The following is a 26,388-nucleotide window of genomic DNA, read 5'->3' as shown; positions in this document are numbered from 1 at the left end:
CAGATTTGCCCACAGAGAGTGTAACATCATGAACACATCTCACAAGTTAAGACTGCTTATATCTCTGACTACTTTTTAAATAATTTGAGATAATGCCAAGTCAGCCAAATATATAACACTGTTCTAGTGATTTTAGGATATTTTATAAAGGAAAATCATACATGCTGCGCCTTTAACATTTTTTTAAATGCTAATGTTAGCTGATATCCTATAATAAAAACATGAAAGCCCTTTTATGACCGAGGCAAATGACACCCTTGTTCGTGACCACTCCTCAAGCCCCAGCTGGTTCACTATGTAACAAGCTAGCAGGACGAATAACCCTGTCTACTGGCCTCAAGGAAGCCCAGACGAGGTCTGATGAAGTCCTGGACCCTGGCACGCTCACTGTTGGCCTGACGGTGTAAACATGGCTACAGTGTGACTCATATGTCACCACCTACTAGTCTAATATAATCAAAGAGCTTCAGACTAACGTTTCAGTTTTCTTTTAGAAGTGCTGAACATGTACTATTAATAATATTACAAGTTCTGTCTCTTAGAAATGCACATTCCACAGTGGATTTGAGTTTCATCAAATTTAGCTGCACTAGATACTATATATATATGATACTAGATACTATAGATACTATATATATATATATATATATATATATATATATATATATATATATATATATATATATATATATATATATATATATATGGACTTTTATCTGTTTCTAGATATGTAGCTATATATTGATATATATATGTGTGTATATTTGTCCATATCTATATATATATATATATATATATATATATATATATATATATATATATATATATATATATATATATATATATATATAGGCATCTATCTATAGCTATATATCTGGATATCCATCTATATATATGAATATCTATCTATATATCTGTTCATATCTACATATCTGAATAGTCGTCTATATGTATGGACATCTATCTACATCTACACATCTGGATATCTATTTATGTCTATATATCTAGATATTCGTCTATATCTACATATGTCTATATATATCTGGATATTTGGACATATCTGGACATATGTGGATCTCTAGCTATATCTATATATCTGGACATCTATCTGGATATCTATCTATATTTATGTATCTGCATATATCCGTCTATATCTATATACGTGGATCTCTAGCTATATCTATATATCTGGACATCTATCTATACATCCGTCTGTATCTATAAATGTGGATATCTATCTATATATCAGTCTATATCTATATATCTGGATGTATGCGTCTATATATGTGGATATCTATCTGTATCTATATATCTATCTATATTTATACATCTGGATATATCCGTCTATATCTATATATGTGGATATCTAGCTATGTCTATATATCTGGACATTTATCTACTGGATATATCCGTCTAGATCTATATATGTGGATATCTAGCTATGTCTATATATCTGGACATTTATCTACTGGATATATCCGTCTAGATCTATATATGTGGATATCTAGCTATGTCTATATATCTGGACATTTATCTACTGGATATGTCCGTCTATATCTATATATGTGGATATCTAGCTATGTCTATATATCTGGACATCTATCTACTGTATATATCCGTCTATATCTATATATGTGGGCATCTATCTATTTCTATATATCTGGATATCCGTCTATATCTATATATGTGGATATCCAGCTATATCTATATATCTGGACGTCTATCTATACATCCGTCTATATTTATATATCTGGACGTCTATCTATACATCCGTCTATATCTATATATCTGGACGTCTATCTATACATCCGTCTATATCTATATATGTAGATATCTATCTATATCTATATATCTGAATATTAGTCTGTATCTATATATATGGATATCCATCTTTATCGCATTATCTGGACATCTATCTATATATCCGTCTATATCTATATATGTGGATATCTATCTATATTTATATATCTGGATATATGCATCTATATATGTGGATATCTATATCTATATATCTATCTATATTTATATATCTGGATATATCCATCTATATCTATATATGTGGATATCTATTAATCTATATATCTCGATATCTATCTATATCTATGTATCTGCATATCTATCTATATCTATATATCTGGATATCTGTCTATATCTATATATCTGGATATGTACCTACATCTTGATATCTATATCTGAACATCTATTTACAATTACTGGCCACTTTATTAGGTACACCTTACTAGTACCGGGTTGGACCCCATACAGAACCGCCTCAATCATTCTTAGCATAGATTCAACAAGGTACTGGAAATATTCCTCAGGAATTTTGGTCCAAAATATGTACTAACAAAAAAAAATTGGTAGCAAAATGCGGCATTTTACCTGCAGAAACACCAGAAAAGCACCACTGAACCACTATACTGGATTTTAAGTGTTTATGCTGCCTTAAAATTTCGGTTCAGTCAACTTAAATATCCCATTTTTCACTAAATATGTCAAATTTTACCACAACTAGCCCTAGATTTTAAATTGTGATAGCTAGAATACAATTTGATGACAATAACTGTGCTTTAATATTGTAAAAAATTTAACATTAATTCTAGTGTTAAATTGTAGCTTAAGCATAGTTATTGTTATAGTGGCTATTCATTCATTCTCATTCTGAATACGAATCATTTTTACCCCGAACTCCATCTCCATCAAACTGTATACATGCCGAATTCTGGCCAGCTCAGTTCAAGAAATCCACAGCCTACGAATGACTCAGCAGCCATAGACGAATCTTTAATAATAGATGACGTCTCATTGTGTCTGACAGCTTTGGTTTAGCTTCTTCTGCTCTTAGGCTGCATGTGATTCACTTTGGTTTCAATGCATGGTTTCTGTTTCTGTTGTTGCATGCATGAACATTATTTTCTGCTTTTTTTTCTGTTCTCTTTTCTTTTGCTTTCCCCCCTCTGTCTTTGTTTTTCACCACGCTGCATGAAGGATGAAGGGAACCTGTGGAAGTTGAGTGTCTGTCTCGATGTCTGTGTCAGTGTGAAGCAGAAACCCGAGAAGGCTGGAGAACAGATTTAATAAAGTATCTCTTACGGAAATAGTACACCCGAAATGAAAATATTGTCATTATTTACTCAACTCTCATGTCATGTTAGCAAGACTATTTCAAACAACAGGAAGTGATTTATGCTCTTATATTCCAAAATTGACCATAAAGAATAATTTCAGTGGTCATATATGCACTACTGTTGTTATACTTTATGATAGTCGCTGTCCTTTTTGGTTGTATAAATCACCATCTATTTATTTTTTGCAAAGTGATGTAGACATTCAGCTTCAGTGTTATTTCTTGTCAAATGGGAAGTTTTTATAATTTGAGTAAGTTTGTACTTTTATTTTACATTTACATTATATATCTACACATCTAGATATCGGTCTATATCTGGATATCTATCTATATTCTACATATCTGAATATCTATTTCTATATATCTGGATATCTATATCTATTTCTATCTATCTATCTATCTATCTATCTATCTATCTATCTATCTATCTATCTATCTATCTATCTATCTATCTATATATATATATATATATATATATATATATATATATATATATGTATATATATCTATATATCTATATATATATGTATGTATGTATGTATGTATGTATATATATATATATATATATATATATATATATATATATATATATATATATATATATATATATATATATATATACATACATCTTTATTTACATATCTGAATATCTATTCATAATTATATATCTGGATATCTATATAGATAGAACTGGATATATATCTCAATATCTATCAATATTTATATATCTTAATATCTATCTATAACTATATATCTCAATATATATCTATATCTGCATATCTATCTATATATCTGGATATCTACTGTATCTATAAATTTGAATATCTATCTATATTAATGAATCTGGATATTTTGATATATTTGGATCACTAGCTATAGCTATATAGCTGGATATCTATCTATATATACTGTATATATCTGGATAGCCATCTATATATATATATATATATATCTGGTTAACTATGTATATTTTTGCAGTATATCTGGATTCTAATTATGTATATCTCTGGATATCTATCTATATCTATAAATCTGGTATCTATGTATATTTATAAATCTGGATATCTACAGTATCTTTATCTATGATGATTCTCTTGATATCTATTTGGAAATCTATCTATATCTATATTTTTGAAAATCTAAATCCATTTATTTATATAACTATAATTATAACTATATATATATATAACTAAATCTATATATCTAGGTATCTATATATTTATATATCTGGATATCTATCTATATCTCTGGATATCTATATCTGTATATCAGGATATCAATATCTATACATCTGGAAATCTATCTATATCTATATCTGGATATCTATATATCTGGGTATCTATGTATATTTATATATCTGGGTATCTATCTATATCTATATATCTGGGTATCTACAGTATGTATATTTATATACCTGGATATCTATATCTCTGTATATCTATATATCTGGATATCCATCTATATCTACATACAGTATCTGCATATCCATCTATATATCTGGATGGATGGATAGAAAAATAGATGACTCTCAAGATAAAAAGACTAAAATATGACTTCTTAGTGAACATTTTGTTTCAAGTAAAGACTATAGTTTTTGTCCTAATATTTTACTCACCTTATTGCTAACTATAATAGTAGAATCATACAGGACTGAATGACATGAGAGCGAGTATAAGAACTGATATCATTTTCATTTACATCTTTAAATGTCTAACCTCAGTTGTTCTCCTTGTATCATTCTACATCAGTAGGAGTGTGTCGTGTGTGTGTGTGTGTGTGTGTGTGTGTGTGTGTGTGTGTGTTTGTTATTTATTGAGCTTGCACATTTCTACTGTATATAATGGATTGAAGAATGTAAGGTTTACACTGAGCTCGTTTTTCTTTCTGAAGACAGACCTTGAATACAGGAGCACATGTACCAAAAGAAAAACACAGGCACAGCGCTGTCATTTTCTGTTTAGCAAATGGCTTTTATCTGAAATATATTACTCAGAACACACTGACGGGAATATGATCTCAGTCACTGTCAAGTTCATGGGTCACGTCAACTCGGGATCAAGCTAACTATGGTGTTCGCTGCTTAGATCCTTCACCAGAACCGTGTTACCATCCCCCTCGCCCTCAAGTGATACAGCGTTATTGTGATCTCGCTAACATTTCTGGGTCAGCGCATCTAGATGCTAATGCGCAACTTCTATGCTAGTCCCCCATTTGAAGACTTCCACCCTAAAACCAAAGCATTTCATCAATTTTATACTGTCATTTTGACTAGTGCTCAGCAGAATTGAGTACGCCCCATTTTGAAAATTAATATTTGTATCCATTTCTCAGTGAATATAGGTCGTATATGTTGGTGCATTTGAACAAAAGAGATTAATTAAATGGATATAGTTATAAAAAATAACATTTTAGTCACCGAACATCTTTAGAAATAGAAATATTTGACATTTAAATTCATGCAAAATATTGGGCAAAAATTACAAACAACAAAATTGTTAAAAAAAATTTTTAGTTTTGCTTTTTAAAAATGTTGTATTTAATATTTTCCCTTAACATATAAGCTTGGGTGTACTCATTTTGGACTGTTATCATAAGTTATTTTGTTAGATTAAGATTTGGCTTCAGTACTGACTAATCTAATGTATATGCATGAATATAATATTGTAAAGCTTCCTATACACTCTAAAAAACGTTGAGTTATTTATTTAACCCAGTGGTTGAGTTAAACAAATTTGGTGCTTTGTGGGTTATTTTTAACCTTTATTAGATTATTTATAATAACTCGACTAGTTGAGGTAAATATTTGGTGTTTTGTTGGGTTATTTTTAACCTTTATTAGATTATTTATAATAACTCAACTAGTTGAGGTAAATATTTGGTGTTTTGTTGGGTTATTTTTAACATTTATTAGATTATTTATTAATAACTTAACTAGTTGAGGTAAATATTTAGTGCTTCGTTGGGTTATTTTTAACATTTATTAGATTATTTATTAATAACTTAACTAGTTGAGGTAAATATTTAGTGCTTTGTTGGGTTATTTTAAACCTTTATTAGATTATTTATAATAACTTAACTAGTTGAGGTAAATATTTGGTGTTTTGTTGGGTTATTTTTAACATTTATTAGGTTATTTATAATAACTCGACTAGTTAAGGTAAATATTTGATGCTTTGTTGGGTTATTTTTAACATTTATTAGATTATTTATAATAACTCGACTAGTTAAGGTAAATATTTGATGCTTTGTTGGGTTATTTTAAACCTTTATTAGATTATTTATAATAACTCAACTAGTTGAGGTAAATATTTGGTGTTTTGTTGGGTTATTTTTAACCTTTATTAGATTATTTATAATAACTCAACTAGTTGAGGTAAATATTTGGTGTTTTGTTGGGTTATTTTTAACCTTTATTTGGTTATTTATTTAATAACTCAACCAGTTGGGTTAAAAAAATTAATTTCAACAGTCAACTGATTTAACTGACACAAAACAGCTGTATTATTATTTTTGCTTAATGTTGTTTTTGCGTTATAAATTTTATTTAAGCTATAACGCAATAATATTGTTGTTATTTTTTATCAAATTACCTCTCTGTGTTATGTTTTATATACAATTTACCATCCAAGACCACTTTTTAAAAGCGTTTGAATGTGGTTAAAATGTATTGTACATTGTGGACACTGCGGCAGCTGCTGGACAGTCTCTACAGCACACAGAGCTTCATATTGAGCGCAATCGACACAGGATTTTCTGCTTGCACAGTTTATAACTGTCTGCACTTTGTTCTTTGTTTCTTTATTGTTTGTGATTCTTGATTTATCTTAACAAAAGTGTCTGGAACTAAAATGTAATGGAAAAAAGCAAGTAATAGTAGCAATAGTAATACCAGAATGGACAAAATAACATTTAATCAAAATAATTCAAAGCATTGGGTTAAATTCTACAACCCAATGCATTGGGATAAAATAACCCATAGTTGGAAAGATGCTATAATAACCTATAGTTGGGTTATATGTTGGATTATTTTTAACCCAACTATTTTAATAGAGTAGAAAACATTCATTTGAATGACAGACTTGACAGCACTATGCTGAGCACTGTATATTCTAGTTCCTGGGCTGCTTTCTGGTGTTACATTTGTGGAAAAAAAATCCAAAGACGAGCAAATCTCTTTCTTTTGCAGTCAGATGTGACCTTGAGCAGAAATTGTAACCTCTCTACAGCTCTACGGGTGACTAATTGTTACCGCTCTGCCCTGGTTCATTAATGCATTTCACCCAATCAAATTAAATGACTAAATTAGCCATCAGAAATACAGCGCCGACTGAACTCCTGGCCTTATAAGTTCTTTATGTTGCCCTGCAGGTGAGTGACGTTAGAAAGTAAAAATGAGCTGTGTGTAGTTCACTTTAGCTGAGAGGTGATGAATTTGACAGAAAGTATTTCTATCCAACCAATCCTCAGAGTTTAAGAAAGGGTGACCATTTGTTCTAGTTTTAAGTTAAAAAGTCCATCTACTTAAACCAAACTTACTTTTAATCTCTATTTTATACTTTGTTGAATGGCTATTATATTTATACACCGACAAATCTTATGTTCAACAATGTCCCAAGCATGCACAGGACATCAACATGACGTCATATTGACGTTGCACCTCAATGTCGTGGAGACGTTCCATTTTGTTTGGAAATGAAAATTGGGTTGAAGCCAGAACTCATTATTAGATTGACGTAAATGTCCAACGTCTAACCAAATATCAACATCTAATGATGTTATAGCTTTAAAAGTTGTATGGACGTTACAACTATGATGTCTATCAGACGTCAGATTGTGGTTGCCGTACCCAACGAATAAATGTCAGTATTTGACGTCAATATTATGTTGGTTTAAGACGTTGGCATGACGTTGGATTTTGGTCACTTTCTAACACAACCTAAAATCAAATAAAATATAATGATGTTACAGCTTGACATTTTGTGGACATTATGACGTTGAATTTTAGTTGCCATACCTGATGAATAAATGCCAGTATTTGATGTCAATATGACGTTGGTTTAAGATGCTGGATCGACGTTGGATTTTGGTCACTTTACAACAACTAAAATTAACCAAATATCAACGTCATTTGACGTTGTTATTAGACATCAAAATAACATCTTTAGATGCTGGCTAGCCATTGAATTTTGTTCACCTGATGTCATGACCTAAATCTAACCTAATATTAACGTCATATGTGGCAATTTAGGAACAAAAAGAGATTTACTGTATACAGCATCTGAAAGCTGAATAAATAAGTTTTACATTGATGTGTGGTTTGTTAAAATATGACAATATTTTAATATTAATCATATTAAATGATGGTTCCAAATGGTGGTTTTAGACCAAATCTAGTTCTTACTAAGCATTATACAATTTCAGATGCAGCAAAGTGAGTTTACAACATACCAGAGATTTCAGTTTCATTATAAAAGTTCAATTTCATTTTTTAGTTTCTGAATGATTCAGCGGTTTTGAATGAATCTAATAAAACCATAATTAAATTAGGCATTCGCAAAGAGATAGTTTTTGTTTGACTCCTTGTTTATTGTTTTTGTTTGATTGGAATTATAGACTTCATGGTCATATGAAGTGACACTATATTGTAAAAATGTGGACTATTTGTCTCCTTTTCATTAACTACTGTGTATCTGAATAACAGCAGCATTTTAACCCTAAATGATTCAGCAATAATGAACGAACTGGGTGAGTCAGTGATTCCAGTCAGCCAAATAGGCTCCTGAATGAATCAGCTGTTTCAGTTTAATTGGTTGAATGAGTGAATCAATGACTCGCTCATTAAGACCATCCTTTTATCTTAGTACGCCTACATTGTTAGCCAAAAAATAAATAAAAAAATCTAAATAAAAAAATACCCAAACATGAGCAGAGTATATCTGAATCTTTCATAAAATGAGCACCTGCATGATCTGCTACCATTTGGTCACCTTGGATTCATAAGGTTTTATCTGCGTTCTGAATGATGTTGAGATATTGAGCTTCAAAGTTTTTGCATTCGACAGCAAACAGTATGTGTGTAACATTTGTTTTTTTTATTAACAAATCTTAAAATGTAAACAACTCATATAAAAACATCCCATAATGTAAATAAGTTGTCATTTAATATGAATATGTCAATAACTCAATTTTGTCAAAAATGTCAGATAGAATCTTACAATTCTAAGGTGACGATTTGACAGATACTTTAATATCAAACAAAACCCTTGGATTTGAAAATAGTAAGGGTTATAACCTAATTAATACAGATTTAACTTATTTAACATTATTAAAAGTGCATGAGCTCAGTGGCTGATGTTGTTGGTTTGCACGTAGTCGCTGACTTTTCAAACTGTTAGCTAGTTATTTAGCTTTATTACCAAATCTCCTTCTAATATGTAAAATGGTGTTCAAACTCAGCATTTAAGACTGAATAAAGCCCATAATCAGTACCTGAGGTATAAGTGTCATAGTAGTTTATAGTGTTGTTTTGTTGTGATGTCTCGGAAATAGAAGCAGTTTCTAAAATAGAAATTTTGCACGTTAAAACTTGTTTAACATGGAAACATTACCTTTTATCACGTCACAGCGCCACATCGCATGTAGTTAAGACATGTTATAACAGTGACAACACGGCAGATATACTATATTTTAATCGTATTTATATTTCTCATAATAGAAAAACACTTTTTAAAAATTACTGTAAAGGTAAGTTTCAGACCAAATCTAGTACTAGCAATATAAAACACCTACTGGGGATTTCAGTTTCGTATTAAAAATGGTGGTCAAACTAACATTGGTAGCATTTAACACCGAATAAAGCACATAATCAATACCTGAGGAGATAATTGTCATAGTAGGTTATGATGTTGTTTTGTGTAGCGATGTCTCGGAATTACAAGCAGTTTCTAAAATCGAAATTTTGTGCCTCGTTGTCGCAGATGGTTAGGACACAAACTCGTTTTAACATGATAACAATAACTTTAGGTCATATAGGCCAAATAGGTAGGACATGGTATAAAAGCAACAACATGGCGGATGTACTACAATTGAATTTCTATTACTGAATATTATTGTAAGGGTAGTTTTAGACTAAATCTAGCAATATAAAACACCTAGGGATTTTAGTTTCATATTAAAATGCAGTTTAAACTCACTTAACTTTTAGTTTCTGAATGATTCAGTGATTTTGCATGACTCTAGTAAAATAATAATTAAATTAGGCATTAAAAAAGATTTTGTTAATTGATTTAATTTGATTGGTTTTAACCTTAGAGTCTTACTACTCTAACTGAATAAATACAATAATTTACAAGAAATATGTTTACATTTGATAGTTAGAGATGAAGTATATGTGCCCTTATATGAGTTACAAATGCTCCTGGATGTGAACTGAAGACGATTTTGGGATTATTGTCTTAATTTCTGTGGCCATCAAGTGTTTTTTGCTGTCTGGATGGTTTGTTTTGCATGTTAAGTTTTCTGAAACCAACATGAAAGCATTGCTGTAAGTGTGAAATGTATTAGTCTGAATGCTTAGCTAACTGCATTTTTCAGTAGGCGGTGATATGTTACCAAAAATAACAAACAAGCCATGCAGAAATTACATAATCTTAAAGAAGACATCAACAAACACCATATGCTACAGGAATTTCAGGTTCATGCAGTTCGTTTATCCATCATCAATCTTCAATTGATTCATATTGGATTTAAATGATACATTAGCTGATAAAAAAGGTCAGCTTTTGCATAATTTCTGAAGCAAAAAAAACGTAAGTAAATTATTAACACGAAATCTATAATGGGCTATCATGCTAGATTATTAGATTTACTAGGCTTGTGTAAATGACAGTCCAATGCAATTTTGCAGAAATCCTAAACCTCGTGTTTTTGCAACAATCTGCTGCTAGCAAATATGCGGCGACCGCTAACCAATGCAAATAAAATCACGTTCAAGAGCTATTAAAGTGTTGGTTGTCATGTTAAACAGTGGGTGTGACAAGAAACATCCCCCCTCGGTCAAATCGATCTCTTGACCACATTAGCACAAAAGGAAAAAAAAAAGGCTGACATGAGATGATGGCTTGTTTTCATAGAGCAGGAAAGAGCATTTAGCCGTCTGTAAGGACAACAATGGTGTAGCGGTGTGCAAATATTATGATGCAAAGTCAGTGACAGGAGATACATTACACTTTTGTTCAATCGATGGACAGGAGAACTGGCCACACCCTGACGACAGCACTTTAACAGACACAAGCGGCTAAACACAGCATTTTATTTCACAGGACAGCGCTGCTTTTTAAAGGGATAGTTCACATTAAACAGTTTACTGTCGCTCAAGTGGTTCCAAACCTTGATGAGTTTCTTTCTTCTGTTAGAAAATATTTTGAAGAAAGCTGAAAATCTATAACAATTGACTTCCATAGAAGTAAAAACAAAAACTACACTGTAAAAAAAATGTGTGACAAAAAGTCATGACAACAAATGTTTTATGTTAATTTAATTTATTAACTGAATTAGGTTTCAAAGATTTAGCCAATTAAAGTTTAAGTCAACTCCAATCAATATCCCTATAATTTTTGCATTTGCTGGCCACTTTATTAGGTACTAGTAGTACCAGGTTACACCCCCTTCTGCCTTCAGAACTGCCTGAATCCTTCATGGCATAGATTCAACAAGGTAGTGGAAATGATTTTGGTCCATGCAGTTGCTGCAGATTTGTCAGCTGCACATCCATGATGCGAGTCTCCCGATCCACCACATCATAAAGGTGCGCTATTGGATTGAGATCTGGTGACTGTGGAGGCCTTTTGAGTACAGTGAACTCATTGTTATGTTCAAGAAACCAGTCTGAGATGATTTGCACCTTATGACATGGTGCGTTATCTTGCTAGAAGTAGCCATCAGAAGATGGGTACACTGTGGTTATAAAGGGATGGACATGGTCAGCAACAATACTCAGGTAGGCTGTGTTGTTGACACGATGCTCAATTGGTACTAATGGTCCCAAAGTGTCCCAAAAAATATCCCCCATACCATTACACCAACACCTCCAACCTGAACTGTTGATACAAGGTAGGATGGATCCATGCTTACATGTTGTTGATGCCAAATTCTGACCCGACCATCCGATTGTCGCAGCAGAAATCAAGACTCATCAGACCAGGCAAGACCAGCAGGTTTTTCCAATCTTCTATAGTCTAATTTTGGTGAGCCTCAATTGTCAGTTTCCTGTTCTTAGCTGACAGGAGTGGCACCCGGTGTGGTCTTCTGCTGTTGTAGCCTATCCGCCTCAAGGTTGGACATGTTGTGCGTTCAGAGATGCCCTTCTGCATATCTACTGTTGCCTTTCTATCAGCTGGAACCAGTCTGGCCATTCTCCTCTGACCTCTGGCAACAACAAAGCATTTGCGCCCACAGAACTGCCGCTCCCTGGATATTTTTTTCTTTTTTGGCCCATTCTCTGTAAACCCTAGAGATGGTTGTGCATGAAAATCCCAGTAGGTCAGCAGTTTCTGAAATACTCAGACCAGCCCTTCTAGCACCAAGAACCATGCCCTGTTTAAAGTCACTTAAATTCCTTTTTTACCCTATCTGATGCTCAGTTTGAACTGCAGCAGATCGTCTTGACCATGTCTACATGCCTAAATGCATTGAGTTGCTGCCATGTGATTGGCTGATTAGAAATTTGCGTTAACGAGCAATTGGACAGCTGTACCTAATAAAGTGGCCGGTGAGTGTGTGTATGTGATAAATGTTACATAAAAACATTGAAATATCTATGTAACAAAATAGTTTTGAATAATTTAGTTTAGTTTACAATAGAATAACAACTTTTTATCAACAATTTTAATAACAAATTTGGAAAAAACTTCCTCAGATATTTATAGAATAAAAAGTAAAAAAAAAATGTAACACATACCTGTAAATCCAGAGAAACTAAATATTTTAAAGTGATGTGTCATTTTCGGTCAAAAAAAACAAAACAAAAAATATTCTAGTTGAATAGAAGTAATATTGAAGAAGTAAAATTTGCCAGGGGTGTGAATAATTTCAGGCTTAATTGTATGTAAGTCATATAAATCTCATTTTATATAAGCATATTATAAGGAATATCTGCATACATTTGTAAATGCATTACTCCCTTTATGAAAAGCACAAATAGTCCCTGGTGATGAAGTGATATTGGCATTAATAGTGGCAGAGGAAGAAATGTCATGGTCATCAAACTCAGTGGCTGGAGAGAAGAGAGAGCAGCGAGGGATTGGATTAGTCAGAGGAGAGGAGAGAGTGTGTAGGTGGGAGTTGAAAAGGCTGAGGTGGTGTCCAGGGAGTGAATGGCACTGCAGTAACTATCAATCAACATATGACTGCAGCCTGCAGTCTCTATACACATCCAGCGTTTACCCAGACACAGGCTCGTCTTTCTCTTTTAAAGAAGCAGAACGTTATGTGGCCTGCGATATTTCTAAAGGATAAAGTCTTGAAAACTCAATTACAGTGCACTGCAAAAAAATCTGGATCTGGATCTATATTTTTGTGAACTTTCATGTGAAAAAGTTTAGTTGAGAAGATCTTGTGGCAAAAGAAGACTTGAAGCACATTTATTTCTGCATCTATTCATGGTGTCTGTAATATAGACTAGCTGCAGTTTTTAAAATAACACATTTTATGACATTTTACATCAAGTGAAATGCATGAATATATCATATAAAACTCTTTATAAGAAATAAGCTGCATTTTTTAACTTTGGAGATGGAGAGGTTTTGTTTTTGTTAATAATACTAATTTAAAATCCACCCATCCATCATTTATACATCCAGCCATCTATTATTTATCTGTTCATCTAGCTATCATTTATCTATCTATCCATCTATAATTTATCTCTATCCATCCATCCATCCATCCATCCATCCATCCATCCATCCATCCATCCATCCATCCATCCATCCATCTATCTATCTATCTATCTATCTATCTATCTATCTATCTATCTATCTATCTATCTATCTATCCATCCATCCATCCATCCATCCATCCATCCATCCATCCATCCATTAACCCACCCAACCATCCATCCATCCAACCACCCATTTATCAATCAATCCATCCATTCATCTATCCATTGACCAACCCAACCATCCATCCATCCATCCATCCATCCATCCATCCATCCATCCATCCATCCATCCATCTATCTATCTATCTATCTATCTATCTATCTATCTATCTATCTATCTATATATCTATCTATCTATCTATCTATCTATCTATTTACCCATCCATCCATTGACCCACCCAACCATCCATCCATCCATCCATCCATCCAACCATCCATTGACCCACCCAACCATCAATCCATCCATCCATCCATCAACCATCCATTTATCAATCCATCCATCCATTGACCCACCCAACCATCCATCCACCCATCCATCCAAGCATCCATGCAACCATCCATTTATCCATCCATCCATCCATCCATCCATCCATCCATCCATCCATCCATCCATAAATCCATCCATCCATCCATCCATCCATCCATCCATCTATCTATCTATCTATCTATCTATCTATCTATCTATCTATCTATCTATCTATCTATCTATCTATCTATCTATCTATCCATCCATCCATCCATCCATCCATCCATCCATCCATTAACCCACCCAACCATCCATCCAACCACCCATTTATCAATCAATCCATCCATTCATCCATCCATTGACCAACCCAACCATCCATCCATCCATCCATCCATCCATCCATCCATCCATCTATCTATCTATCTATCTATCTATCTATCTATCTATCTATCTATCTATCTATCTATCTATCTATCTATCTATCTATCTATCTATCTATCTATCTATCCATCCATTCATCCATCCATTAACCCACCCAACCATCCATCCATCCATCCATCCATCCAACCATCCATTGACCCACCCAACCATCAATCCATCCATCCATCCATCCATCCATCCATCCATCAACCATCCATTTATCAATCCATCCATCCATTGACCCACCCAACCATCCATCCACCCATCCATCCAAGCATCCATGCAACCATCCATTTATCCATCCATCCATCCATCCATCCATCCATCTATCTATCCATCCATCCATCCATCCATCCATCCATCCATCCATCCATCCATCCAATTATCTATCTATCTATCTATCTATCTATCTATCTATCTATCTATCTATCTATCTATCTATCTATCTATCTATCTATCTATCTATCTATCTATCTATCTATCTATCTATCTATCTATCTATCTATCTATCTATCTATCCATTCACCCATCCATCCATCCATTGACCCACCCAACCATCCATCCATCCATTCATCCAACCATCCATTTATCAATCAATCAATCCATCCATCCATCCATGCAACCATCCATTTATCAATCCATCCATCCATCCATCCATCCAATTATCTATCTATCTATCTGTCTGTCCGTCCGTCCGTCCGTCCGTCCGTCCGTCCGTCCGTCCGTCCATCTATCTATCTATCTATCTATCTATCTATCTATCTATCTATCTATCTATCTATCTATCTATCTATCTATCTATCTATCTATCTATCTATCTATCTATCTATCTATCTATCTATCTATCTATCTATCTATCTATCATTATAACTATTATTTATACATCCATCTATCTATATATTTATCTATCAATCTATGAATTTTTACTAGTGATGCTCCAATCAATCAGCTGAAGATCGGTATCTGCCGATAATCACACTTCATGACTCAATCGGTACTCGCTGATCTGGCCGATCTCATGAACCGATTGCTTAAGAGGACATTTTTTATGTTTTTCACCCTGTTGCAAGTTAAAAATTTCTTGAAACACTTCTTGTAATACACTTATTGCAATAAACAGAATAGACCTATTACGTTTTAGTAAGGAAGTAATGGATTTATAGGTGTGCATTTTTCATCTAACAAAATGATTTGATCTGTTTTGTGTATTATTTTTTGTAATGATGCTTCTGATCATGATGACGTGTCCACACTAAATGGCTATAAGAGACATGTTTAAGGGACTATATGCAACATCCTTAATTTATGTTCTCATTGGTTAGGAGAAGCTCCACCTCAGTTTTAAACTTAGGTGCAAAAGGTGCTTTATGCAATAGTACACTTACAGTATATAAAGCTTGAAGCATCAGAATCAGTACTCGGTATCGACCTATCACCATGACAAGGTATCAGTACTCTGTACTGATAAAAATCTGATTGGAGCATCTCTACTTTTTACCCTATATAATTCACAACCATTCAATAACACTGAAAATGTTATGCATTTAAGCTTTTTCTCATTTGTATTTGCTTGTGTTTTGTTCTGCAGAGACTAAGCAGGAGTTGGAGGACCTCACAGCTGACATTAAGAAGACAGCCAATAAAGTGCGCTCTAAATTAAAAGGTATACAAGGAAATCCTTATTTTACCAGCACTTTTCAAATTCTTTATAATTGTTTTGAAAAACCACTAGTGGATCTTTATGTTCATTTTGACTTACACAAATTTATGTAAAGCATTAAGAACAGGGTGAGATTTATTCATTGGTAAATTGGTAATTTTGGTAATGTTAGTTTGTATAATACATGCTTCAGTGAATCAAATATATGTATTTATTTAAATTATGCCTAGTTTACTAATAAAATGTATTTAAGTTGAATGTTTTGAGGGATATTTAGTGTATTCTGAAATACAGTAACCTCTGATTAGCTATTTTAGAGCTTACTCTTGGTCAAATTCTACAAGTTGCATCAAATTTGACTGTACTTTAAGGCTATATGTAAATACAAACAGCTGTTTTACAAGAAAAATGTCTTGCGAACACTTACAATGAGTGCTCTAGATCTGCCAGTGTCAGACTGTTGAATAATTCTTGCCCTGACTGATTGTCTTGATTATGCATGAACCCCGATAATGGTTTGAACAGATATGCAGGTGGTCAAATGTATATTTATACCATCTATTATTTTAATTATTAATATTATTATTTAAGATACAGATCAGAGAAAACTATTTCTCGTTATTTAAGGTATGACCCCCATTCATCTTGCTTTGATGGCATCCACTGGCATTAAGCATTATATATTAGAATTCTTAGAATATTTTCTTATATTTCTTTGATTCTATGTTTAGTGTGGGGAAAATGAGAAAAGTTGAGGTCTATTTGCAAGTACACATGAAGTCGAGATCTATAAAAGCTCCCGAAACCCTCATCATCACGTAGGCACAGCTCATTTAGATGCAATCTTTGATTCAAATGGCAGCCACCCGAGGTGAAGGGAGTTGAGCAATAGAAAATTATGAACAAGTCGGGGGTTTGACTAATCTCGTATGAAGTGTTCACCATATCAACTCACTCAGAGAAAGACAAAGCTGGAAAAACGAGATAAATATTTTTCAGTAACTAAAACAATGAGCACATTAAATCACCTTTCAGGGTCCTGTGAAATTAGTTTGCTCCAGAACCGTGACAACATTTGCATTTAGAAGACATGAGCTGATATAAATGTCTGGTAGTTTGTCACTTCCAAATGGATCAATAATTTTTTTCACCTCATACGTCACCTCGTAATTCAGTTTCTCATCAAATCTTCTGTCCAATCACCTGCTCTCTAGTGTCTGACATGCCCTGCCCCCTTCTCAAGAAACTTCTAATTTGCATTTCATTTGACGTGCTTGAGCTCAACCACTCTCACTGGCAGAGATGTGATAAAAACAAAATGCTATTGGCTGTTTTTGAATAAGGGGAGGGGCTACTTAATGTCCTGCCCTCTTGTTTCAGTTGAAATTAGGTCAAACATCGAATAAAGAGCCCTCACGGGACCTTTAAATCTGCCTAAATGAAGTGCGATGCACATTACTATTCAGAAATTAAGTTTTGGTATATTTATGGCAGCAAATTTACAACATCTTAACGTAAAATGATTTTGATCCACATGACAACTCGTATAATATGACTCAAATAATCATAATTTACTTTAAATGATTTTACCACCTGAACCATAAATGTTATGTGAATAATCTCTTACAATCACTACACAATTGATTGGAAATACATATTATTTAAATTGGATACAATCGCAGGTAAACCTCCCTCCTCTGACTTCTACAAAAGCTCTACCAACAGACCCTAGAGGCCATGGTGTTTAGCCTCCTTGATAGAGCAACCAACTCCCATGCAAAGAATTGTCGGTTCGATCCCAGCTCAGACCGGGCTGGGTGCAATAGGAGCAGTGGGTTACATGTGGGGGCTCGTGTGGGATGGAAGTAAAGTTTGGGTGGTGAGCGTAATGAAGCCCAGCAAGCGAAGTGCTATGCTGGCAAACGTCACTTCTCTGACCTCTAAAGGTGCTCTAGTGATAGATGCTAGAGGCCATGGTCTTTAGCCTCCTTGATAGAGCAACTACTCCCATGCAAAGAATTGCCAGTTTGATCCCAGCTCAGACTGGGTTGGGTTACACGAAACATACCAAAGAAATTATTTTATCATAATATACTGAGATTATCAATCATTGTATGATTGAACATATGCTGTAAAAAAATATTAATGCCTTAAATTGTTTAATTAAACAGCGACCAAGAGTTTCCTTTTTTGAGCAATTTCTTTATGTTTTTAAAATGCACTTAATCAGATAAAATTGATTGAATCAAAATAAAATATCGAAACCTTAAAACATTTTTGGCAACAGTTTAAAATAATCGTCCATTACTTAATGTTAGGTAATGTACAAACAATTAGTAATACATTTACTATGGTATTTATTCATCTTTGTTATTGATAGTTAAATGTGCAGCAGGTGATTGTCTTCAGAAGCATTTTGTGTTGTGCTGGTTGAGTCTCTTCACATTCCAATAGTAATGATTAAATTAAACGATCGAAATGTATTCATATGTATTTTTATATTTTGAGTAAGGCATAAAACTAAAAAATGTTCATCCAATAAAATAGTCGGGCCCACATCTCTCATAATTCCGATAAGCAGGCCAAACTGTTTGTCAGCAAATGCAGATTTGAACAACTGCGCAGACGTTTGTACGCAGCTCCAACGACCGCCACGCGTTCACGAGAGAGGGAGAGAGAGCACACGTGCAATCGATAAAAACCTGCTAATTCAAAACTTTTTAAAAACCTGAATCGATATTGGAGTTACCTTTGCACGCTGGAGGAAAGGATGACACAATGTCTGAAGGGTTTCTCTTAGACAGGTAATGTTCTGTTTTAACACTGTCTAGCTTCACGCAAAGCTGATGTAACGTTAGATGTTGTTGTTACAAATGGGTTATATCTTCACAGAAGTGTTGTTCAGCCACTAAAATCTTCAGATGAAAGATTGATAAGACTATTTTCAGTTTTATAAGGGACCTTTTACAGCATCAATAATGTAGTTTTTTTTATTAGTTGCACAACAAAACACAGCTATTTCGCCTTGTCTCTCCCTTTATAGTTTACCATGCAGCTCTAAATATTCGATCTGAAATATGATGTCAGTTTGGCTTACACGCCCTCAGACAAGCACTATCCGCTTGTTAAGTGGTGATGTGTTTGTGACGTATGTAATACTGTTTCCGGGTCCAAGCCGGCATTCATTTGAGTGGAGAAATCGTTCGTTTATGATCACGTTTTATTCCTACCACACATTAAAGTTAATTTTATATAAAATCATAGTGTACACAACAATCTCTGGGCTTGCTGCATAACAAATACCAAAAATTTAACAATTTCTAAAAAAATTTATCACTTTCTGGCCATCGGATATTAGGCATGGACATATATATTGCGATCGTGATTTTTGAAAGCATTAAATCGCTTTGTAAACGTTATTATTACCATTTCATGAGTCTCCCCATTCAGTTGAATAGAGCGTTTGGACCCGGAAGCCGCTTCGCGTGACGTCACACTTAACAAGCGGATAGTCGCTTTTAACACATGAGAGAGGGTTCTTTGGCTGTGCTCGTGTTTCAGGAGGCGTGGCTCTCGACGGCAGGGGAGGGACTGTGATTCAGAGGTTTATGCTAAGCTTTTAGCATTGTGGAAGATCACCTACTGCGCCTTTAACCTTATTTAAGTTATGTTAGTTCATGTTAACCCACGGTGCATTAGCTAATGTTAACAAGCACAACATAGGATGTTAATAATGCATTAGTAAATGTTGAACTATGATTAATAAATGCTTTACAACATTTTGCTTTACAACATGGACAATTATTCTAAAAGTACTACCCATTTATTGCGTTGTTCTTTAAAACTCCATTAAAATAAGCCACAGTGATGGTCCTTCTGATGGCAACTTCATCAGCAACACATGGTGCGCTCGGCTCCATCAGAACTGAATCCCATTGTCTGCTGAAGTGGACAGTGAGATCTATTGTCCTTCAGAGATTAAGGGACTTGTTATTACTCTGGGAGCACTTTTGTCTGACACCTAGTGCATGCACTTTCATTGTAACAGCTCAGTCTGCCAATTACGTCAGTGTCATCGACGCATTTGATGGTGTTGTAGATGCTGTGGCACCTCAGTAACTGTTGTAACCTGGTAACCAGGTTTGGACAGCTGTGAAATGTCAATCTTTGTGTGTGTTAAAGGAAGACAGTGTATAGACTTACCACAGACCTTTTTTACTAGAACAATGAATGAAATGCAATTTGTTTCTGTGTTGCGCAGCTATCGAACAAAGTATCGAGCAAGAGGAAGGGTTGAACAGATCATCTGCAGATTTGCGGATCCGCAAGACACAGGTATGAAAAGAAACCACGAGAAATTAAGCTAAATTTGATGATCTCTATTCTCCTAGTGATAAAGATTGCTACTAAGTCGGTTCAGTCAAATAGTAATGTGAATAATGAACTTAATAAATAGTCGAAAATTCAACAATTTAGTATCATCAGCTTAGTTTTGCTTTCATTACTTAATCTTTTTTCCACATTAGTTTATTCTACATCCCAATAATAATCACTTTTTAAATCAATTTCACATTGTGTATGTGGGTTATAAGCTGTTTTTATTTTAATGTCAAACATATTAATTTGTTATAAATAGTTAAATAATTAAATTTATTCCAACAACTTACGAACAGTCAAAATAATCAAATTATAGCATATTTTATTTGGCATTTGTAGGGATGCAATGATTACAGAATTTGGTTGTACGATTATAGTATGAGGAATAATCACGGTTTCTTGGTTATCTTGATTATTACCTATTCATTCATTTCAAAACACTACTAGTTTAGAAAACCACATGAAAACACCTTATATTTTAAAGTGTTGTTTATTGCTGTGCAGTAACCAAATTATACTGCACAAAATAATAATAATAAAAGAAACAAACAATAGTCCAATAGTCCAACTTTTGATAATTAAACTTATAAATAAATAAACTTATAAAAATAATAAAATTTTCATTAAAAATAAATGACAAAACAATGAATGAATGAATAAATACATCAAAATAAGAATAAATTAAAAAATAGTATTGGTCTAATGCAGGGCTATTCAATTAGTTTGTCATGGGGGGCAGTTCATGAAAAGCATTCTAAATGAGGGGCCGGAGAGATTTGACTTGCAATGTCACTGATGACACAACAGCATATAAGAGCCCATATGTTGTATTTTTGCTCCTTAAGAGACCCATGTAGTATTTTTCTGCATTAAAATGTTAATATGTTGTATTTTGAAACTACATAACATCAGTGCATTGTACAATGTGGCTTTTTTTTTTTTTTTTTACAAACATTCAAATGTTGTATTTCAAAGCACAACAAAAGCAGTGCATTGCTTAAGTAGACTTCTTCTACATTTAAACCCATTCACATGTTGAGTTTTGAACTGCGTAACAATTATAGATGCAACTATTATAGATTTTGGTTGTACGATTATATAGTCTGAAGAATAATAACGGTTTCACGGTTATCTCATCTAATGTTAATTTAAGCTTTATATTAGCTTAGCATTTAAATGAACTGTTGTTATCATCTGCGTTCATAAATACATAATCATTTTAATCATTTGTAAAAATTTGTCTAACATACCTTGCACTGAAAGTCACGGACAACTCTTACCGCTACAGCGTGAGATGTTTTCTACTCGGTGCGTCTTTAAGGCAAAAGCGCAACGCATATTGGCATTTATTACATTGGAAATAATCAACTCGCGGGCGTAAATGATGCGATGTGTGTATGGCCCGCTGCTATAGTGAATCCAATGTGCGTTGGATTAAACAAACTAAAGTTGAGATGTTTTCAACTAGGTGTGCCTGGAAAGCACGTGCACCACTCCTAATATACACGTGCAAGCCACGTGCCTCTATGTTATTGAAAATAACATACTTGAGCGCCCAAAAGACATGATACGTAAACAGCCCCTTAGTTAATAGCCTCAGCTATAGTTAATCCAGCATGCGTGCATATAAGCCTCAGTGTACAAGGTGAGAACTTTTAATCAGCGCACAGTTGGCATAACTTTGTTTAATTGCAGCAGTTTTGTTTCATGCAGAAACGCGGTGTTGAGAAGCCTTTACAATTAATTAATCTTGACGAATTTGGTTAATCGTTGCATCCCTGGGCATTAGTAAAGCAATTATATATATATATATATATATATATATATATATATATATATATATATATATATATATATATATAAATATATATATAAATATATATATATATATATATATATATATATATATATATAATTTGTAATAATTTCTGTATAATAATCATATTACCTAAACATTTAATGAAAAATAATTCATTAGATCACGTGTATAAAACATGAAAGTAAAAACATAAAACAATAGACAAATACTTGTATTTAGTTCAACTTGAAACTCAAATGTACATTTAATAAATCTATTCAGACATTAAAAACCAATTAAAAATCACAAAACACTAAAACTAAACAGTCTAAAAATAAAACCTACTCAAACTGACTCTAACATACAAAAAAAACTACTAGATAACTAGCACGTACAAAATAATACAAGATAATAAGAACATAATAATAATAAGAGGGCTATGAATCTTTTACTTGAGAAGTGTTCAGTGGGATGTTCAAGCTCTTATGTTTTCATGTTTAGCTTCTCTAAAATGGAAGCGATATTCAGCAAAACAGTGACAAATCTGACCTTCAGGCTGTCCAGTGTGTTCAGAGACAGACACACTTCCTGTGACCTCTGCCCTCCCACTGAGCATCTCGGTCAAACACCCTCCTTAGTGCCATCTGCTGTCCAGAAACAGAATAAGTGTCATTATCTCTCACATAATTGCAGCAAAAGCAGAGCCCGATTTCACAAAGATCAGTCATGGACCATAACATATATATTATATAGAGTTAAAGTCAAAATTATTCATCCTTCTGTGATTTTTGTTTTCCTTTTCAAAAGTTTTCCAAATGATGTTAAAGAGATCAAGGAAATTTTCACAGTATTTCCAATAATATTTTTTTTTTTCTGGAGAAAGTCTTTTTTGTTTTATTTCGGCTAGAATAAAAACAGTTCTTAATATTTTTAAAAGCATTTTAAGGTCAATATTATTAGCCCCCTTAATCCCTTCAGACCCTGTGTCCATTACAATGGACATCACATGATGTCACCCCATATTTTTTGTGGTTCCTGAGCATTTCATCAAGCCTGCAGTCCATGAAAGTGGACGATTGTCATTTAATCAAATGGCAGTGAGGCTCTGCATATTGCAATTTGAAAAAAAAATCCACTACACTGAAAAGTAGCATGGCATCACTTCACTCCAGGCCACATTTACAAAGTTTTTACTCAGATTTATTGATACGTTTGACAATATTTCATAGATCGTATGTTAAAAAAAATACAGATTGCACTTTCTAATTAAAGTTTAAAATCTTTTGTATGATTGCAAGCTTTAGATCAGGATTTTTTCAGAAATCTGTTACTAAACTGAAATCTCCAGTAATGCTGACTGAACTTTTTTAAATTTAAAAAAACTGTATCGATGACCTAATTCACTGCTGAAACCATTTCATATGCAGAATATACAGATCTTGAAGTATGTATAGCAGATGAAAATATGTCCTTATGTGGCATGACGAGGAAGATGAAGATAAAGTTTGTTATGCAGTATATACAACAAAAACCTCAAAATTAAAGTAAAAATGTTACAATGTTAATGTTTGGAATTAAAAATAAATAATTTTGAAGATTAAACCAGCAATCATCTATGCTTATTTTGTATTTTATGTTGGTATAATACAACTGTTCTGACCTCATGTCCATTTCAAGAGTTCACACTTAGCTGATGATTGATTATAAGCAAGTTTGGCATGCTGTCCCGGGATAGAGCCCTGAGCTCGAAGGTTTTTGAGCCCTGGGCTCCCTCCCGTTTGGAGGTAGAGAGGGGAGCCTCGAGCTCAGGTAGATCTCGACAACTCCCCTTTTTATAATAGCTAAAGATTAAGATTGAAGGCTATCTACTTCAAAATATCTACTTCAAGGGTGATGAATATGTATTATTATAATTTGGTCTCATTTATCAAGAGCTGTGAAAACATTACATTTTTCAAAAACTTAGAACATAATGACTGAAGGAGTTATGCCTTTAAATGTCACTTTAAGCTGAATACTAGTATCTTGAAGAATATCTAGTCAAATATTATGTACTGTCATCATGGCAAAGATAAAATAAATCAGTTATTAGAAATGAGTTATTAAAACTATTATGTTTGAAAATGTGTTGAAAAAATCTTTCAGTTTTTCGGGAATATATATACAGGGGGCTGACTATTCATGAGGGATAATAATTCTGACTTCGACTCTATAACAGCCTACTTTCAGCATGTCTATTCACATCCTACATTTTCACGTCTCTGATGCCTCCACAACTCCACCTTTTATCCCACAGCATTCCACGCTGTCACGCAAGTTTGTGGAGGTGATGACAGAGTACAACACCACGCAGTCCAAATACAGGGACCGCTGCAAGGACCGTATTCAGAGACAACTGGAAATTAGTGAGTTCTGCTTGCACATACACACCCACACGCAAAAAAAAAGAAAAGAAGAGAGAAAATCTTCCTCCACATTTCTGGAACGTGCATTTTACATGCCAATTACAAATGTCCGAAAATAGAAATAAACATTTACTCACTATTTACTCTCCTCAAGGAGATCCAACTGAATTTTATCTTTCTTTTTTGTTGTTGAACACAAAAGATATTTTGAAGAATGTTAATAAGTTGATGGTAGCCATTGACCATAACACTTAACTTGAAGGAGTGACTGTCATTAAACCTTTATAACCATGACATGAATGTGAGTGAGATTTTATGCATGCATGTGACAACTTATTAAGTGACATTGGCTCAGTTATGACATTTTAAATGCAAATATGTCATTGTTTGTTATGATATATGAGCAATATCACATGAGTAGCATTGCGAAATGGCTGTATATCAGCATTTGTGGGAGGTGTGCGTTGGCTTGCGTTGGCTTGAGTGCCTTGAGTACTCGCGAAATATTGCGTTTATACAACAGTTCGACAACATAATCGTGTATATACAAAAGAAAATCAAACAGATCCGAGATCCTTTTGTACGAGGAACTACTGTCTTCCGGCGTTCTTTCACATCTGCATCTGATGTCAGAACAGCAAAAACCGTAGCTACTTTACTAACATCACTTTAGAGCTAGTATTTGAATGATTCTCTAGCGTAATATCGAGTATGATTACAAAAACAGGTGATTTTGCTCACATTTTAAGATTAAAAGGCTGAACAGCATGAAATGCCATCAGTCTACAGAGATTTTCCAGTATTTCTCTGTTGTAATCGAGATATCACAATAATTAATACCAAAAAATCCAAAGCAAAGCAAAAACTAGCAGATTACTATGGTATAGATACAGCACTGCAACATGCAAAAGAGAGAGATCGACTTAGAAAGTCCCTTACCTGCCCTATAATGATTTGATAAGCTGTAATTTGAAATGTACGCTGAGTTTTTCTTCCCTAAAAACTTATTATGAGGTCTCTGTCGCCATCTTGTAGTGAAACGTCAACCGCCGACGATCTGAATCTCCAAAGTTATAAATATTTAAAATAGGCACTATCCTTATAAACAAACTGCATAGATGCAATCTAAATAACTACATTTTCACCTAAAAAAAGCCTCAAAAGTACATTATGTAGCCCAACAGCTGCAATATATTTGT

At 33.6% G+C, this 26,388-nt stretch overlaps 1 protein-coding gene and 1 long non-coding RNA gene across 2 annotated transcripts in view; one reads left to right on the top strand and one right to left on the bottom strand.

Moving 5' to 3' along the window:
* The window catches only part of stx1b (syntaxin 1B), a 91,194-nt gene that overhangs the window by 55,303 nt on the left and 9,503 nt on the right, over positions 1 to 26,388 (top strand). The window contains 3 exon segments of the mRNA NM_131523.1: positions 16,538 to 16,612; positions 20,871 to 20,944; positions 25,081 to 25,189. Coding sequence (NP_571598.1) covers positions 16,538 to 16,612; positions 20,871 to 20,944; positions 25,081 to 25,189 — 258 coding nt within the window.
* Positions 23,035 to 25,222, bottom strand: LOC147832439 (uncharacterized). Its single transcript, XR_015516414.1, has 2 exons — positions 24,654 to 25,222; positions 23,035 to 24,469 (listed from the first exon to the last, which is right to left on the bottom strand). It is a non-coding gene; the product is annotated as an uncharacterized LOC147832439 (long non-coding RNA).

This window comes from Danio rerio, chromosome 19, assembly GCF_052040795.2.
Source record: "Danio rerio strain M-AB ecotype USA chromosome 19, GRCz13ab, whole genome shotgun sequence".
Lineage (NCBI taxonomy): Eukaryota > Metazoa > Chordata > Actinopteri > Cypriniformes > Danionidae > Danio > Danio rerio.
This window is presented reverse-complemented; position numbering and strand designations above follow the sequence as displayed.